At 31.0% G+C, this 19588-nt stretch overlaps 1 protein-coding gene across 1 annotated transcript in view; it reads right to left on the reverse strand.

The window, feature by feature from the left end:
- Nucleotides 1–19588, reverse strand: part of LOC125067417 (estradiol 17-beta-dehydrogenase 11-like) — a 35941-nt gene that overhangs the window by 6644 nt on the left and 9709 nt on the right. The window contains exon 3 of the mRNA XM_047676020.1: nt 729–888. Coding sequence (XP_047531976.1) covers nt 729–888 — 160 coding nt within the window. The remainder of the gene's footprint in view (nt 1–728; nt 889–19588) is intronic.

A 19588-nucleotide genomic window follows, 5' to 3' on the forward strand; every position in this document is an offset into this window, starting at 1 on the left:
AATTTATTCGATGCCGTATTTATATTATTTTCTCTTTATGTACTAAATTGATACCAATATTATAATTTAGATTATATTCGTTATGTATATTGATAATGTATCATATTATGACCTTTGGCATTTTAATGTTAATGACCTCGACGATGCGAGGCGCATAATTGCGTTCAGCGATAACAATCGTTTTTACATATCAATTAAAAATAAACACTATTAACAAAACTAAAACGCGGGTAAATCGTCAGAACTGCCATTAAAATTCGACCTTGAGATTTCACTGTAATCAGCTTCAAGAAGTTTCACGTAAAAAACAAAAACCTCTTATCTATGCACGTATACTTAACTTTCATTTGCAAACAATTATAAACGATGATTAATTATTTTATTTATTAAAAATATACTCTGATATATTTTGTACTGTAAGTTTTGAATTCATTTATTCAAATTCGAAGTGTACAGTGCGTATTAAATATATGTAAATAGTTATATCATAACTCAGTCAGCACTATGCACGAATATTTCTATAAACAATTAATCAATCAATTTTAAATAATAAATTTATGAAATAAACGGTTTGATTACGACGTATTAATGTCGAAAGTTAGTGCAATCTCGTGTACAAACTGTGAAAAGAATCACATTTTGTTGTAAATAGGATATTGATACATTCAGTGGTACCCAGAAAGGGTTAAGAATAACTTCAGATTTATTAATCAATAATAATAACTTACAAGTATAATTTCGCCCTTAACGCTCTTAGGTTCTGGGGGCACGAAAAACTTATAAATGCTGTAGAACCAGGTCGCGTACATCTTGACGATGAGCACGATCACCTCCAGGGTGAGCACTACGCCTTGGTAGATCTTCATGCTGATGCCTTGCTCATCCGTCCTGAAAATAGAAAATCGCTTTAAAAAATAAGCTCAACGGTTTTTTTTATGTAGATTCACATTTTTTGGGTAGGTAGTTAAAAAACGGACGTGAGAAGAAGCTTTAAATATCGTATAAAACTTTTGTTGCTGCGATTTAGAATTTACAGAACTCTGAGCTTGATTCTTAAATCAAGTATGATTTATAAATTATCAAGCAAATATTTTTGGATGAACATATATATGATGAAGAATATGATGAAGATATTCATATAAGTATGGCATTACATATGCCATACTAGTAAGTCTATATATGTATATATATGTATAATACACCATTATAGATCTGATATATATATAATAATCGATCGTTAGTAAGTGAAAAGCGTCGTAAATAATCAATATTGTTTGTCCTGTACGGTGTATTTGCGTTCACGCAACGTTCATCAGATAGTTTAAGCTTTGTACAGTTGTTGTTGGCGCTTGCATAAATGTTTCAGATATAGTTTCAACAACGTACAATAGTCAGACTATGAGTTGTTGTAAATATATATTTTTTGATAATTACAATTAATTAATATAATAAATAAAAATATTTTTCTTAAGTTGTCTCATGCATAAAACCTCTATAAATCATTATTTTTTATTTTATATAGGATGATGGGAAAACCCCCGCCTAATGAAATGCTCTTTATGCCTTCAATGTACATAATGTACAACACCTTGGGAACCAAAATTGTATGTCCCTTATGCCTAGTAACATGCTCATTCTCCAGGAATACGAAATTATTGTCTTTTGTTGTTGTTGAACTCTTGGATGGTTTATTTTCATGATTCTCTTCAACCCATATAGTATTTATAATTCTTTTATCTCAAGAAGCAAATACCAAAACTTTGCTAATTAATTAACGAATTCCGCAACTCCATATAGATGGTAAATTCATTTGCATGGAACTGTTGACACAAGATCAAATCGATACTTCAATACCGCAAACCACATAAGGTGACTTGCGACTGATGACGACATATTTTATTTATTTATTACTTGAAGGGAAAATTACATTCATCATTATTATAAATATGTGATTAGAGTACTTGCGGTTTCAGAAATTTCTTTTTCTGCAAATATTTCTTATAACTAGCTCAATTCCTACTCCTTTCTATTAATTTATAATGCTGTTACTTGTATCAGAATGAGGACTTCATAAAATAGTTTTACCTCAAAGTGACTGCATCCGTTTAATTTACGTATTACACAAATTTGACCATTTCTCAGAAATTCGACGTCTATTAAAGTAAGGCCTTTCGCCTTCGTTCGAAATTTTGCGTTTATACCTATCTACAATATCCTCAAATTAGTTTAAGGATGGGGATGAACAAATGTGCCATTTAGTGCTGCAAGAAATATTAACCATTTCTTACATCGCCAACACGCAGACAACCTTAAAAACGATGATATTATAGGAGTTCATTCTTGTAGATACACTGACTAATTTACATTTCAAACCGGAACACAATAGTAGAATATCTGATGAGTGGGTAGTAACAGCCCAGGCTTGAAAGCCTTACCAGTAGGTTCTTCTATTATATTTAAGTCGCTCAATGTTCCTTACAACATCTCTCTTCCTGTTTACATTTACCTATCTTAACAATCCTACCATTAAATATTTTAAACATGTCGTTTTAAATTTCCCCGAGGATCGGAATTGCGATTCAACGGAGAAATGCTGCTAACATTCTTAAATTCCACGCGGTCATAGTTTGTACAGTAACCAATTTTAATTTCTATTGGTATATATGTATTTAAAGTCCTTAAAGTTAATAATTCTTATGGAATCAGGAAGGAAGATGAAATTATAATAACCAAAATTATTCGTATTAAATATCTTTTGTTTCTAACTTTTGGTATTTGTGAGACATTTTTTGTAAATTTGCTGATGAGTTTGGGAACATATTTAGAATGTAATTGTAATAAAGTGGTAACTTTTTTCTAACTCAGTAACACTTTAACAAGATACAGAGATACGATTTAAACGAAGCACTGCAAAATACTTTCAATGTTAAAAATAACAATGTTTTAACACCTTCCTTTTCGATTGTTGATGACATTGTACCGTCCAATTCTGTAGCGAGTTTTGACCTCATTGTGGCAATGTCGACTGTAAACTTATTTAGTTATAAAAAATTACAAGCATAACTTCCTGTGGGGCACGAAAAACTTGTCACTGCTGTAAAATCAGGTTGAGTATATCTTGACGATGATCACTCCAAGGTAAGCACTAAGCTTTAGTACACTAATTAGAGAATTCGTAATGATATTCATAATATAAACCCAAAAACAATTAAATATGTTATAGACAACAGTTAATCTTCAGACAGAATTAAAGCAAATGACTGCTAATCGAACCAAACATCTCATGAAAGATTTCTCGCTTGATATTTTTAATGTCTGAGATTCACATTATTTTTGTTAACAAAGATAGGTTGAACCTGGAAGATCTTTGAAGAAACTCGTAAAAAATAAAATCGTTGAAGGTGGTTGGTACTGAAACATAAGATAGCATGGAATGATTTATATATATTTGTGTTTGTATTTATCGCTTCATTAAAAACACCTCATTGTGCCCTTGGTAAGTTTTAATAGCCGATTTAGAATTTCAACTAACTAATTAACAGAAAATTGACGTCAAGTCTAAGGTCGACTGGTTGTGATCAATTTTGTTATAACTCCGCTTCTATAGGCGCTCCGTGGAAATTTAAATTTTGTTATTAAAGAATATAAACAAACAACAGCCTTGTTAGGGTCATGATTAGGTCAGGCAAATGAAGGTGTGATTATTTAGGGGACAAGAAACAACAACTTTGTGTAGATGGTGACATATGTGTAATATTAGATAGATAATTTATTCTATCGGTGGTAGATTTACTTTTAATATAGTTCTGTAAAATGATCATGAATTAATTGATGAATGAATTGATGTGCTCATAAAAACCTGCTCGAATAAAGAATATTTTGATACAACGCACAGCCTGACACAAGTATGTCAAACGCTATGATTTTTTTTTTCAATAATTCTTATTTATATATTGAGCACTAAGAAAGGTTTTTTCTCAAAATCATTAGGGAATTTGGGTTGTAACTTTTTATGAAAATTCGTCAGTTCTGATGTTAGTAATATGGAAATCGATATTAAGACTTATGTTAATATGTTAAAGACAATATTTTGAAAATTAGTCACCTAAAGGGTGCAAAATAGGATTTAAGTTTGTATGGAAGTTTGTCATTCTTGAAAGTAGAAATATGGAAATTGATGTTTAGACGTTTATTTATGAAGAAAAATTTACAACAACACAACTATTACGACATTTTTGAATATTTTCTTTTTCATTACCCAAATGTATATTGCCAAAGTCACCCAGACTTTGGACATATACATTTGGAAAGAAGATCAACTTTTTGCACGGTTTGATATATAATAGAAATCAGCGTTTAGGTATCTGTTTCTGAGTTCATTAAATTCATACATTCAATTAATCGCTAAAGAGGGTAAAATTAGGGTTGGGTTACACAGAACGTATGTACGAACGTAATCAAAGAAAAAATAGGACACAGGCCATAGTTTTAAAAGTATCTATTACTTAAGAAAAATCACTGGGCGACCTTAATAATTTGATTGTATATCCCATCGAGTCTTCGGCTAGTGGTGTTATACGTTTTTATTACAATGTTTATATAATTCATACCTACAAGCTAAAGTGGCTTATTGCGAGGTGATTATAATACTTTACTACCAATAAAACAGAGCTCAACGACTTGCGGTTTCATTCGCACAGATGATTGGTGGTGATTGCCGATCGAATACCTATTTATAATATTTATATTTACAAGCATAAGCGACGACCAGTCGACGACCAATTTATTAACACTATCTGTATTTAACCGAAAAACAGCATAAGCCGTTATGAGTCTCTTTGATCTGATCCGGAATGAATAACCTAAAATTATTTTTTTTACTATTTTATTTATTGAATTCGAAATCTATTTGAATGTAGAAAAATATTCTCGCTTAGTTAGGTACATCCATATACACTTTGAAGGGTGATTGAGCTTGTGTAACAGACAAAAGGGACGTAATATCTTAGTTTTCAGAATTGGTGGCGCATTGGCGGTGTAAGTAATGGTTATTATTTCTAACGTCAATGTCTACAGGCGGTGATTATAACCTTAATCAAAAATAAATATATAACTAGGTGACAGCGACAACTCAAGAGTCGATTATTAAATATACTCTATCGACGTCGCTCGGCGATACTATTGACGTTTATAATTCGAGAAGCTTCTAAATATGAAATTACTGATAAATAAATCTATCGAAACTCTATACGGCCTTGCCATGCGCATGAATCGCTGGCGCGTTGCAGTTAGCAGGAAATAAAGTACATAATTATGCTATTATGATACAAACGATTTTTTAACATACAACTTGTACAAATACAATGTTTTCATCATTCCAACTTGATTCATTTAGAACAGTCACTGGTTTTAATTGGCTAGCTCATTCAAAGTATCATCGTGTACTGGTCTCGTTTGCGATAATATGCACGTATAAAAATACAAATTCTTGGTATGTATATTACTGTATTTGTTACTTGGGTGCTTTTAAGAAAATTGTTGTTGTTTTGTTTTATGTTTTATTTCAAAATTCAACCATTAGTAACCATGTATAAGAAACAACCATCGCGAATAACTACGAAATATTTAGTATAGTTACTTTATATGTAAGTATACAACAACAAAAATCATATTTTTGTCAAAATATATTATTATTTTAAAACTAGCTAAAACCAGTTATAAACACCCGAGCATTTGTCTTCAGATCACATAACAAACAATATTTTCTGCCATACTTACTAATTTTTTAGTGACCGTATCAAATTTAGTTATGTCGTTTAGCAGTGAAAGCGTTACAAACTGATAGACAGAATTAATTTTGCATTTATAATTTTAGTACAGATTTATTTGATATTGCTGAAGCGTATCTTGATATAAAATCACTATTGCACTTAAGTACTTATTTCAACTTTAATTTTACTATCAAAACACCGATAACAGTTTCGTCGACGTTCAAAACGGCTTTATATTGCAAGTCCATAGTGAATATCATAGATTAATCAAGCTCTCGACCAATGATATCGCGTCAATTTGCTGTTGTCAAATGTTGTTTATTTGGTTTTTTTCCTGTTATGGTTAGAATAGAGTAGAGTAAAATATTTCTGAATATGTATTCAAGCAGAAAGTAGATTTCAAATATATTTTTTTCAAATATGCGCAATCTGTTTGATTGAAATGATATCTGTCGTGCATGTGAGGCAGCAGCACATGACGGCAATCGGTTAAACGTAATTGTATACGCGTATTGTGTTCACATGTCCCAGAAATATATCGGCACAGCTCCTCGTGACTAATATATAATAGTATCGTGATATTGTAATCTAGTATTGATATTTTCCGCAACTTAATATTATTTATCAGGTACTGACCTGGTATGGTAAGTGTTTTGTTAGAGATCAACCAGCAGTATTAATGCAGTATTAATATCGTATCGTATAGTGTCATTTTTTGTTTTTTTTTTTTTACAATCATGAAACAATTATTTGGCTGATAATTTAATTTAAATGTATATCATTGGTCAGCTGAAAGTCAAGTGTAAGTCAGTCTTGTTATGGATTGTATTACATTAATTTCATATATATCAATTGTTATATAATAATGATCTATTGTGGAACTCATATATAGATTATACTTCTAAATTTGTGATCAACAATATCTCTTAAAGATTATTTGTAAAACTAGATATCATCGTCTGACTTTAGAAAAAACTAATAATAAATTTCGTAAATACAAAGACGATACAAAAAAGATGGCATTGAATCTATGAATTAATCTTCTTCAATATAAATATGCAGTTAAACATTAAAAAAAGAGCAACAACGGGTTAATTTTTCATAAGTCTTTGTTTTAAAATGTAGGGGTTAATTAAATATCGTTGTTAAAGAGACATGTGAAGGATATTAATACATATGTATGAGTGAGTAACAAAAACCGTATGTCCCATTTGAATAAGTTAGAATCATAACAATGGCTCTTGTGTATTTGGTTAAATTTAATGAAAAAACTGACACAGTAAGGATCTTAATCGTACTCTCACAAATCTGATATTTTGTCTGATGTCGAATGACGATGTTTTTTTCGACGATTTTGGCCGAGTTAACTGCCATCAGTGTGTGTGAAACTAACCAATCTTTTTATCATTAATGCGGCACCAACCTTCATAAAGTAAAATGTTATGTTCCTTGTCCAAGCCGGACCCCAACAAAACTAAGTATTGTTGCTTAACGTTATGATAACTGGGTGATACCTACCCAGAAGGGATGCATAATAGCCCATCCACCAATGAAATGAATATAGAATAACCAGCTTGGAGTTAAATAAAGTCCGAAGTAAAAAATACCAACAAATCACTAAAATAAAAAAAAGACTCGCATACATCAAATCATATAACATATATATGCAGACGAATTGAGAACTTCCTCATTATTTTATTCATAATAAAATCGTACAATGGATCTAACAGCAATGGGATTGTGTCGGAATATTAGATATCTGAATTTAGACTTGGTCTTGGTTTTATAAGTAACGTTTACGTGACGTGAAATATAAAATAATTTTGGCAGTACAGGATAGTTACATGTTATCATAATTCAAACAGTGTCTGCGAATTTATTTGCGTACGAATCGGGCTTTAAGACGCATTGCTTGGAATGAGTATCCTTCAAATTAAAACAATATTAAACGAATACTTTTAAAAATAACGAAAATCACTAATAATTTATTATTACATTAATCTAAGGTATATACGTATAATTAAGGTAAAATAAGTTATCGTTATAATGTGAATTACCAATTATCTTAGTTGTCATAATTATTTTGGTGATTTTCCATTCAAATTTCCATAGCATATAATTATGATTTTGAAATTCTTCAAAATGTTAGTAACAATCATGATAATAACAGATCATTTAGATATTTTAAAGTTATCTATTTTTATTTATTTATCACTCGGCTATTATTGCTGCCAATTGATGATAAGTGGTTGGCATCAAACAAAGACATTTGCATTATAAGAATCATTGAATCTCCTATACATCATCGATGCGCCATTTCCCTTGTGTCTATATTTACACTGGATAACTCTCCCTACAAACCGGAACCCAACAATAGTAAGTAATTGGATGTGGAATATGTAATAGATGGATGGTACCTATTCGGACAAGCACAAAGTCTTACAAACAAACAATTTGTATATTATTCTAAAAAGTCTATGTAAAATAACTTCTCCATGATTCTTTTCGGTACAACAAAATTTTCAGTGTTTTTTTAAAAACCTGACAAACATAATAATTTGAGCATTAGTATGGATTAGTGTAATGTTATATAACGCTCGGCTAACCTGTTAGGTTAGGCCTCATTGAATCGACCGTCATTTCCTGATCCGGATTCTTGAATATCGTTTGATTTTCTCTTCAAAGTCTCGATCAAAAAGTCTTGCATTATGATTATTTATAGAAATAACTAAGGCTTTTTTTTTAAATCAATGAGAATATGGCTTCTGTATGACATATTATGTATAGACCCGGCTATAGAGCAAACTTACTAAATCAAATATATTATAAGCATATACCTACCAATTGAAGCACAATGTAAATAAAGGCTAAGTCACAAATAGTCTTTGATGAGAATGATCGTAAGCAAACGTTTCATTACGAAATACTTAATACTATTGTGTAAACTGGTCAGAAATATTTCAAAATCCCGAACACTTTAAGTGTAAATAACATATAGGTGAAGGAATATTTAGAAAGAACAAAGTTTATTTTATTTTATTTTATAATACATTCAACGAGTTCGGTCGAGCACTCCTAGGGAACAAAATACTCGCACCTCTCACGTTCACCACTCACGCTCATTGGTCAATGCGCGTGGCTAAGAGATAAGTGAAATTAGTACTGCATATAAGACCATCCTAAGAAAAGATTTGGCCAATTAAGGTCATCCAAGGTCAAAGTGTCCAATGAAGCTCACGCGCATTAGCCAATGAGCGCATAAGAGCAATTTCTTTTAGGAGCTCGTTTCGTGGAATGGACTTTAGAATCTCATGTTCGTCTATACTATACGCGATACTTATTGAACCTAGAATTTCTACGAACAAATGCAATTTGTTTGCAGTAATTACCAAAATGGACTTAGATTGCTTGATGACCAATTGACCTTATAATGACGTAGATAATTGTTCATTTTGATGCGATGAATTTGACAATACAAACGATAAAAAGGCAAATTAAATGAACTACACTGAAATTAAGAGACTAATACTCGTAAGCCCGACTCGTAAGTTTCGACATTGATCGACTTAAATCGACTCGTTTAACACACTTAGAATGGTATTTCAAGAGGGTCTTAAGAAATAAGTTCGAAGTATTCGTATTGTTTTGTTCGTGTAGAAAGAGCAATCTAGAACATGGGGTTTTCATAAATATGATTATTCATACAACGCGTCCTCCAGTGATCGAAATTCGACCATAATTCATTCATTCATTCAAATTTGAGATTCATAGAAGTAATTATACCTAAATTAATTTTAGTTTTCTGCACTCCTTCATATACCATAAACCTTAACGATGGCAACACTCTTCCGTGAACGTAATATGCTTAGTAGGATATATAATATATAATAGGTAGTTAGGATTTGCACAACTATTGTGTACAAAAACCAAATAAACCGATTTTATTGAAACCAGCCCAGTGAACCTGTTAAACAATATTGAAAAAATATTATACATTTTACTTGGTGGTTGGTGATCTTTGTGCCAATCCATCTGGGTAGCTACTACCCACCCATCACATATTCCACCGTCAAACAGCAATACGTAGTAATGGCCTGTTCCAGTTTGAAGGATGAGTGAGATAGCGTAACTACACGCACAAGGGACACATCTTAGTTCCCAAGGATAATGGCGCATTGGCGATGTAAGGAATTGTTAATATTTCTTACAGCGCCAATGTATATGGTGCTAGTGGGCTATTGGTAGAGAATATGTTCGTCCACCTACATGTTTAAAAAAAATGTCATTTGTTAAATTTAATTTGAATTGACAAAGTGTATATTTGAGCATTAAGCAAATATTTCAGCGCAATGGACTTTTGTGTGTTTCAATGAATAGGAGACCAAAATTGGTACAACGTTGTACAGAGTACAAATGCCAGTTGTTGATTTATAACAATTTGTTCCTCAATTATTGTGATCGAGCGATTCAGCGTCTAGAATCTTCATTATTCAAGATAGCCTAAGCAAATAACGACTCATCCAACCTGTGTTGATTTCCAGAACAGCCGAATGTCCAAAGCTAAAGCAGCTTTATATAATAAGAGATTGTAACATCAAAATGACCCTAAGGAAATGAAACGTCGTCGTTTTCGATAAGCTGTCTTGATGCGGTACTAATGTAATCCACGAGGTAGATATAAAATAAGTAAAAAAAGAATAATAATATTATTTCAGAATAAGATTTAAACGTAAACATATAGTAGACGTAGATATACATTTTGCAGTTAACGTTGCGAACAAAACAAAAAACAATAACAAAAAAGTTTTATTATCTTTATACAAGATTTACATATATGACTAGACGTAAGATTATTTGATGCTATTAAAAACCTGCATTAAATTCAAAAACCGGCCTTTGGAATCATACCAGAACATACGAACATTCCAGAACTTTTAGTACGTCTAGACGAATCAATACTTGTGAATTAATCTAATCAATAAAGGAATCTAAATGTCAGAATAGTTAGAATACTTGAATCTCAAACAAACATCTGTCTAATTCGTGTTAATATCTCATATCCTGCTCGATGGTGATGAAAAATATCAATATAATAATAAGTAGGAAACCAAAATCAAAATGAATATCCACATCTACTAACCTACTATTCCGTATGGGAATAACGTTTAAAAATAAGCAATATCTTTAGAAGGAAAGGAACTCTTAGTCAGGCAGTGAAACATTTACTGAATGGAAATCTGCCAAATGTATATCACCAACCTAAATTGGAACAGCTTGGTAAAATAAGCTCCGAATCATCTTCTCAAAACGATAAAAGTCTTAGCTCTAAGACATATACAGACTAACCCATACCTCTTTGATTTAATAACACTCATGTTAAATAAGCGAAAATTAGTAACACTTAAATATTCGATCCACGCGAATAATTCTTTTCGAGACGATTATTTATTATAATTTTTATATTTTTTTCGTTTATCTAAAGGTAATTGCGATTTATGCATAATATATAATGCATTTAACATTAATTGTATATAAATATACGATGTATAACTAGCCTATTGAATTTTTATACCCGATTATGACATATGCTAATTGGTTTATTATGTACTACAACGATTCTCTCAATAATTAATATCTTATTATATACTTTACTTATATACATCCACTTTGATTTTACTTCCAAAGTTCCGATAGCTACTTCTAATAATTAATTGTAATTTTTCTCTAAACTATTAATGACTACCAGAGAATTATTAAAGGTTTCGACTCGATAAATAAATGACGATGTTTATTGTTTTACTTTACATAAAAAGTAATAAAATATATTTTAACAACAAGTTTGTTTTGTATGAATAGCTAACATAATCGCTTTTATAAATAATAAAATTACGTCATTTTAACATTTAAATTAAAAAATATGAGTCACAGTCCTTTATAGCGTTTTTGTATGTATTTAAAAAAAATAAACGTGCCTGCTTTATAAAAAATTGTAAATACAAGGGCCTTCAAGTTATGAGTATATTGTGGCCTCTCATACAGGCCTAAAAACTTAACAGTTTTCGTCTCAGTCTGATGAAAATGATTTCGATGAAAAAATATAGAATCCATAGAAAATTTAATTTTTTGCATCAAAACATTACAGTACAGTAAAACTTAACATTTAACTATCTTTGCTTCCAATGAATATATTAATATTATTAATATAGTTTCCTATATTAGGTAATTATAAATAAAATATTATAAAAGTTTACATGTGAATATTGTGTTAATTTTTAATTGATTGTTACAAAGCCTTGTATTATTCATATTCACTTTAAAATATATTTTTAATGTACTTTTTTAAATAAATAAATGAGGTTTTATATTATTAATAGACACATTTTCTGTAAGATACGGATTGACAATATTTAATAGGAGGTCGATGGGTCAAATTTGTCAACATAATATTCGGCCGTTAATTAAGAATTATTTTATAAAACCTGTAGTTTCAAATACCAAGATTGCTAAAGGGCAGTATAGTATATTCCACAATAAGAGCTATCTCGCAGCGTCAATGAGGGTCTGTAAGTAATGTCAATCTATAATTGATAAAGAATTGTAATTATAAATATGAATGACATTAAAACACAGGGTTATCTGCTTACCCCGGTATATATTGTTATCAATATATATAATCATATGTATATACAATACGACTAAATGACAGGGATTATAGGAGGAATAGTATATAAAAGAAGTTTTAAGTTTTACAGCGCATTTTGAATGTCAGTGAGCTATTAAAGTGCCCCTGACTTTCATACTGTCGTTATTGGACACTGAGGTTTACATTACCCGATACGATATCGTTCTCACATTCCGATATGACACCTACTCAGTAGGTGCTAGAACTATGTCCAATTAATTCATTTACTACAGGGTTCAAGCAAGGGTGCAGCATGCCCGTGTATAATATTAGATATTTATATGGAATATGAATACACATATATATGAGGCTTAGTATGATAGGACATTAATAATGACAAGGGGTTACCGTAATCTATACACACATTCGAAATCGTTTCATTTTTTCGCAATCATCACTACAACACACACACGAGCTAAATTTTGGAATTCCAAACCTCATTAACAAGATACATTGTTTTGCCCGGTAATGGAACAAAACGAGTACTTTCAAAAATTTTAATATGTAAATAATCTTCGTATATTGTGGGAAGTCGAGGCGAAACTAAAGAAAAAAAACTTACAATGTAGAAATAATAATAATTCTTATACGATCGTAGTATTTTTTTAGATTTTCAATAAGTAATTATAATGCTTCATCAGCGACTAAAGATTTATTCAAATATGACATTGAAATGTAACCTGATATCGTATCGGAAAATGTGAAACCGCTAACACTTAAGGCTTCCGGTTAAGGTACTATTATTTATTTACGTAATTGCATTTTATCGCTTTTAATTCTGTTATCGCGTGTTCAATTTAATTCGTGAATCGTTATTTGTATACGTTTCTTATCTTAAACAAATCTATAATTACAGAGAATATGAAAAAAAATATATTAAAATATTAAATAAAACCGTCTCTGTAAATAAGATATGTTTGAATTTTAATAAGCACATTATTAGCGATAAAATAGTGTTTATTTTTACGATATTTTCTCTGCTTTTCTTATAGATAACACACTAAGACAGACTTGCAAATAAGCCACCTCATGGTAAGCGGTCACTCCGACCCATAGACATTAGTGCTGTAGGAAATATTAAACATAGCGTAAATCCCCAATGCACCACCAACCTTGGGAGTTAAGATGTTTTGTCTCTTGTGCCTGTAGTTATACTGGCTCACTCACCCTTCAAACCGGAACAGAATAATACTAAGTATTGCTGCTTGACGGTAGAATATATTATGAGTGGGTGGTACCAGACGGGCTTGCACAATACCCTACCACCAAGTGCAATGTCCACTTTTTTAACACAAAGTTAAAAATTAGACTATTTGTAAAAACGCATATCTTTAAAGTATAAATTGCTATAATTCGTTAAAAATATATTCCCAGTGGATAGTGAAAACTAAAACGAATATTTAGATATAACATATCCGTAGTTAAGTCCGCTGTTTAATTTATTACATACTTCATGATTCTGTACAGGTTTCAATAAAATGTGTTTTGCATATCAATAGATAGTATGTGAGTACGCGTAAGATGTATTATGTGAAGGAATCAAATAAATTGAATGTAATAAATTATTATAAGTTTTAAAAATTACTACGCAATAACAGGTTATGCTAAAATAACCCAATAATTATTTTTATTCACAATATTACGACAATTTGCAACGAGAACAATGTTTATATAAAGTAAGCCTTTGTCTCAGGACAGGGTGAATAACTCTTCTCATGACAGTTTGACGCTTATCACAGTAGGTTGATTCACTATGGGTCGGTTGTTACACGGGGCAGAACTTCAATCGACACACGCATTTTTCCTTCATAACCGAGCACGTGATGATAAAAAAAAATCATGAATGTGAAAACTGGAGGGCGATCCATGTATCCACCTGTACTATCTATACTAATATTATAAGTACGAAAGTAACTCTGTCATATGTCTGTTGCGGACAAACCACTAAATAAAATTTGATGAGTTTTGTTATGAAGCAATCTTGAACCCCAAGACGCCTAAACGCCCCAACGCCTAACATCTAACGACCATAACCTAAAACGACGACAGGGCGATAACTAGTAGCAACTTTTTCCAGCACTATTAATCGCTTTACCCCACGAAACGTTTAAAAGTATCTAAGTAGGTAAAGGTATTTTCAGTACGACACGTTGCTGTAATCTCAAAAATATGTATGCGGTATGCATTTTTCAGGATATGTTAAAAACATTACATATGGAACTGGTCGATTGATCCATTTAAGTAAAATATATACCTTAATGAGTTTTCCAAATTTCGTCCATTGAGATTGAGTTAGCTGCTATATTGAGCCAATCAGGATCTTTAAAATAGCTAGACAAAACATGATACGAAATTAATAAATCTGAGACAAAAACGGAACCGGCTCGCTATATTATTTGAGTAAACAAATCGTTCAAAATCAAACATTTCTCAGCGAGTCACGTTGCGCGCACACATGTTACCCCACGTACAGCGCTCACCTTCACATTGACATACTTGTTACGATATACACTAATGAAATGCTTGTTATTTATGCAATTTGTCTATACGTCTTTTAGAAATTATATTTTGTTGTGACCAATCAGTCGAATATTTTATACTATATATTGTTAACACTGGCAGTTTATAATGAAATAAAAAAAATGATGATAGTTAACTTCGTATGATGCTTCGTAAATCTATAAAATTTACACACAATAGATAGTAGTTAGTGAATATTCTACTTAAGCCAACCAAACTTTAACCGCATACCTACATATAGATTCCAATTAGCAAACTTATTTAATTACGTCATATGATTGACTAGCTTCCGTCTCTGACTGCGAAGGCTAGTCAGGAAAAATGCAGGTTTTAGGTCGCCTATATAGCTTCTCTATTCCAAATTTCATCCAAAACCGTTTAGTAATTTTTGCATGATTTAGATTTTGATGAGAATCAATTCTCTCGAAATTTTGCGTTTATAATTATTAATCGGAAGTACCCAAAGCAACAGGAGATATAGTCATTCGCAGATAATATAACAAAACGCAGTAAGCGCCAAAAATATTATATCTTTCAAAAAACTTTTTTGTGTAAATGTAATTACCCAGTTCTTGTCTTAGTAATCAATACTCCATAAATATTTACGAATACGTATAAAAAAAAATTAAAAAAATTAGGACATTTTATGAAATAAAAAATAATTTATAATTTCACGTTATCGATCAATATATATGTATATTATAACTACAACACACAACCGTATCAAATTATTATAACGGGAAAATCATGTTAAGCTTTCATACGACTATACCTACTAATATTTACTTTACTATATTACAAATACTGAATCATAGTATATTGTAGGTAGAAGACAATGCAAATTGTACCCTTTCTTATCTTGCCAACCTACCTACCCACGGTACCTTCATACGTAACTAATGCAAATACAGACCGGTTCATAACAATTACGGCGCACCAGTATTGTTGATAAATGTCTATTGTACAAATATTTTTCTTGTTAACTGAGGACAACTCCAATAATTTATAGCGATTACGATACGTTCTCAATTCTATTCTGATTGAAATTAAATATAACTGCAACTGGTTCGTTCAGTTGTAGAATTGGTAAACGATTACGTTTCGATTCGTTTGCGATGAAGTGATAATATGTCACTAGAATTGGTTACTTGTTTGTATATATTTAAGGACTTAATGTTAATAATTTTTTTTAATAGAGGTTAACGTTTTAGGTCTATTCACTCACGAAGGCGCGCCCAGTCAGGTAAGTTTTTTTTTATTTTATTTTAATAATACACACTTAATAAATTAAAACTAATTGGTATTTTTTTGCTGTTCTTACTCTTAATTATCTGACGCTCATCACTAAGAGATATTGTAATCACGAGCGTCACTCACTCATACTAATGCAAACCGATAATAATTTAATTAAGCCCCCCTTAATTAAATTATTTTTGTAATTGCGCCGTCGCTAGTGAATAGATCTATATATGTATATTGGAAATAATAACAATTTAATACATGTTACTTTAAATAAACCAAACAACATCCCTAACCATATTATAAATGCGAAAGTTTGATGATTGGTTTGTATCTAATTATTTTTGCATAAAGTGACCTAGGGTTCTTATTCCACAAGAATGAAGCCACGAGGAATCAATAATCGATAAAAAATTATTTAATAATCGATTAGTAAAATCAATTAATAATCGATAAATAATGGATCCGACGCAACTTGGTGCATGGAAAATTATTGTAAATTACAATAATTTTCGTATATTAAGTTTGTATCGTATATTGTGACCTTCAATAATTAAAGTTATGTAATTATTGTTTTGAATTTCCAAACATGAACGAATGTATATCCGTCTGCCAAAATATTATTTACGTTACTTTGTATTTAATACTAGCTGTGGCTTTATAAAATAAATTTATAAATCTTTACCTATAGAACACAATCCATGACCACAATATAACTCCCTCGAGGGGGCTAAATAAATAGTAGCCTTTATTCTTCCCCGGGACTCAAACTATCTCCATACCAAACTCCATATAAATTTCTTTCGCAGTTATAATATTAGTCAGTACTTATATAGACTTAAAACCCTGTTCAACAGGCCTTATATTTATTACCTACCTACCTGTTTTATTTATTTTGTTGTTAGATAATACCTATATGAAATAGAATACCTTCGAAAAGCGAGCAAAAACGGATTCATACGGATTCCAAATGAATAATAGAAAAAATATTTTTGGTAGATACCTATCCACTAAATAAAAATATTTGATTTTGTACAATTTTAATGATCTACAGCAGTTAAGAATTTTTCTAAAGTAAATTAGAAAGCGTACATTTTTAAATAATTAAAATATTATCGGCCTGTAAACATATCTACTCACTCGAAGCACAAAACCTTCTTCTTCCCGGACTGTACCATAGACACGTTGAACCACATTGCCACTAACCTTAAACACCAGTTTTCGGTGGTTTCCAACGCAAACGTTTACCGCTGATTAACCGAACACTATTTGAAATATACAACTATTACGTTGTAGAGTCAAAGAGGCGTGCGGCAGCCGAGCCAGACTTTCACTAATGCAGAATGTTGCAGGTGCAATTGCATAATTGGAGGAAACGTTACGAAAATCTTCGCAGACGTCCTGCTTGTGTATCCTTCCCTAATTCCGCTTGTTAGCATCGATACGATGAACAATCATAAATATTCTTGCGTTCGTCTGTCCGTCGATCATTTGATTATTTATTCTGTAAGTTTAACAATTCAAGCCTCGATAGAAGATATGTAGGTATATGGACCGCTTAGTGATACAAAACTGACAGGATCTTAATTGCTTGGACTATTGTCATAAGTATCGCAAGCGATTTATTTAGAACTTTAGTATTAAAGTATTTAGAATTCTTTAGTATCCCATTGACACACAAAATACGGATCACTTGTTAAATTAACTTTTAAGCAATGATACCAGTATATCTAAGATATATAATGACTATCATAATGTGTAATGTTTCCCAACACATCATCGTTGTAATCGCAATATTAAGTTTATCGATGTACTTACTTGTGACGTAATTGCAGCGTAACAGATCATTAGGGACTTGAATGAGTAAAACATGTGTTACGTTAAATACGCATCGTTTGCAATAATTACAATACAGTATTACTTTACTGAGCCCTGATTGCCTAGTGCATAGAAAACGTCAATTTTAGCCAAAGATCGTCGGTTAAGATCCAGGAAAGCATCGCAGAATTTTCATGTGCTTAATTTTCTTATAATTCATCACGTGCTCGGCGTTGAAAGAAAATACTCGCATGAAATTCTGACAAATGTCTACCCATCCGCACCGTAACTGTGTGGTGGAATAAGGTTGAAAACCTTCTTCTAAGCGGGGCTTTTGACCATTTTCAGGCTACTGCTATCCTTATTACTTTTCTAACTACTAAACTTCAAGATATAGTTATCTTCCATAACATATGTTTATATAACACTACCGCCAAACAGGCGCGTTGCCGTTTTCCTGTATAAAAAGATAATTTAATTATTGTCATTACGAACACAAAAACCACGTGACAGTGTAATAGACTGCAGACACAGCAACAATAATTAGCAACATATAAATACTCGGTTGATTCGAAACAATTATTACCCCATTTATTTCAAATCAACTGAGCCAAAAATATGTCATATCCCTGAAGTCAATAGAAAATCTTAAATCGTGAAGTACTTGCAGTGTGTTTGTGTCAGTTCTTTTAATCGGTGTCAAGTAAGTTCTCCATTATAAGTGTGATGTCTTCGTTTTGGTTTAACTGACCTCATCTTCTGATCACTGAACATCTTCTTATCCTTATATATTTACCAGCAAAACAAGTTGCAACAAATTTGATTGTGTTAAAACCTTCTATGTATTAAAAATGTACGTGGCAATTTTCATAGTAATCAGTCAGTATCAAAGTCTACTAAACTTCAGTACATATAAAAACATCACTTTATATAAATATTTATATTGCTGATCGATTAACTATTGATCTCTAAATGACGTCGATTTTTAAAATGTCATTAAATTTATGTTTAATGTCATAAAATTAAAATATCATTAACAGTAATTTCATATTAATTGTTTTCTGTTTATTTTCTTATCAATTAATTATATACACATCTATAATTTTATTTATGTATTGTATATTTTAAATAACATTATTATTGAAACGAGGTTATGTTAATCGAATGCATCTTTGCATAATTATACATAAATATAAAAATCTTTTCGATGGATTTAAAATCAAGTACATAATTATATAAAGATATATAAGTTTATAATTTTGTTCTGTTTTTGTACATTGAATATTATATCCTTATGTATTATTTGCATGTTTCTTCTACAACGTTATGTCAACTATAAGTGTGGGTCAAATATCATAACTGAATTTTCAATTCCAAAAACCGATGTACATTCATTAATTTAACTAGTTAGTTAGTCTATTTGTATTAAATAGTATTTATGACAATATTATGACAAGGGAATTATCGCTCGATTTTTCTTAAAAATGTGTTATATTATCTGTGGCATAAAAAAATATAATATTAATCCGAAACTTGCGATGCAATGTGCATTTTCTTT

Source organism: Vanessa atalanta, chromosome 1 (genome assembly GCF_905147765.1).
Source record: "Vanessa atalanta chromosome 1, ilVanAtal1.2, whole genome shotgun sequence".
NCBI classification, from domain to species: Eukaryota; Metazoa; Arthropoda; class Insecta; order Lepidoptera; family Nymphalidae; genus Vanessa; species Vanessa atalanta.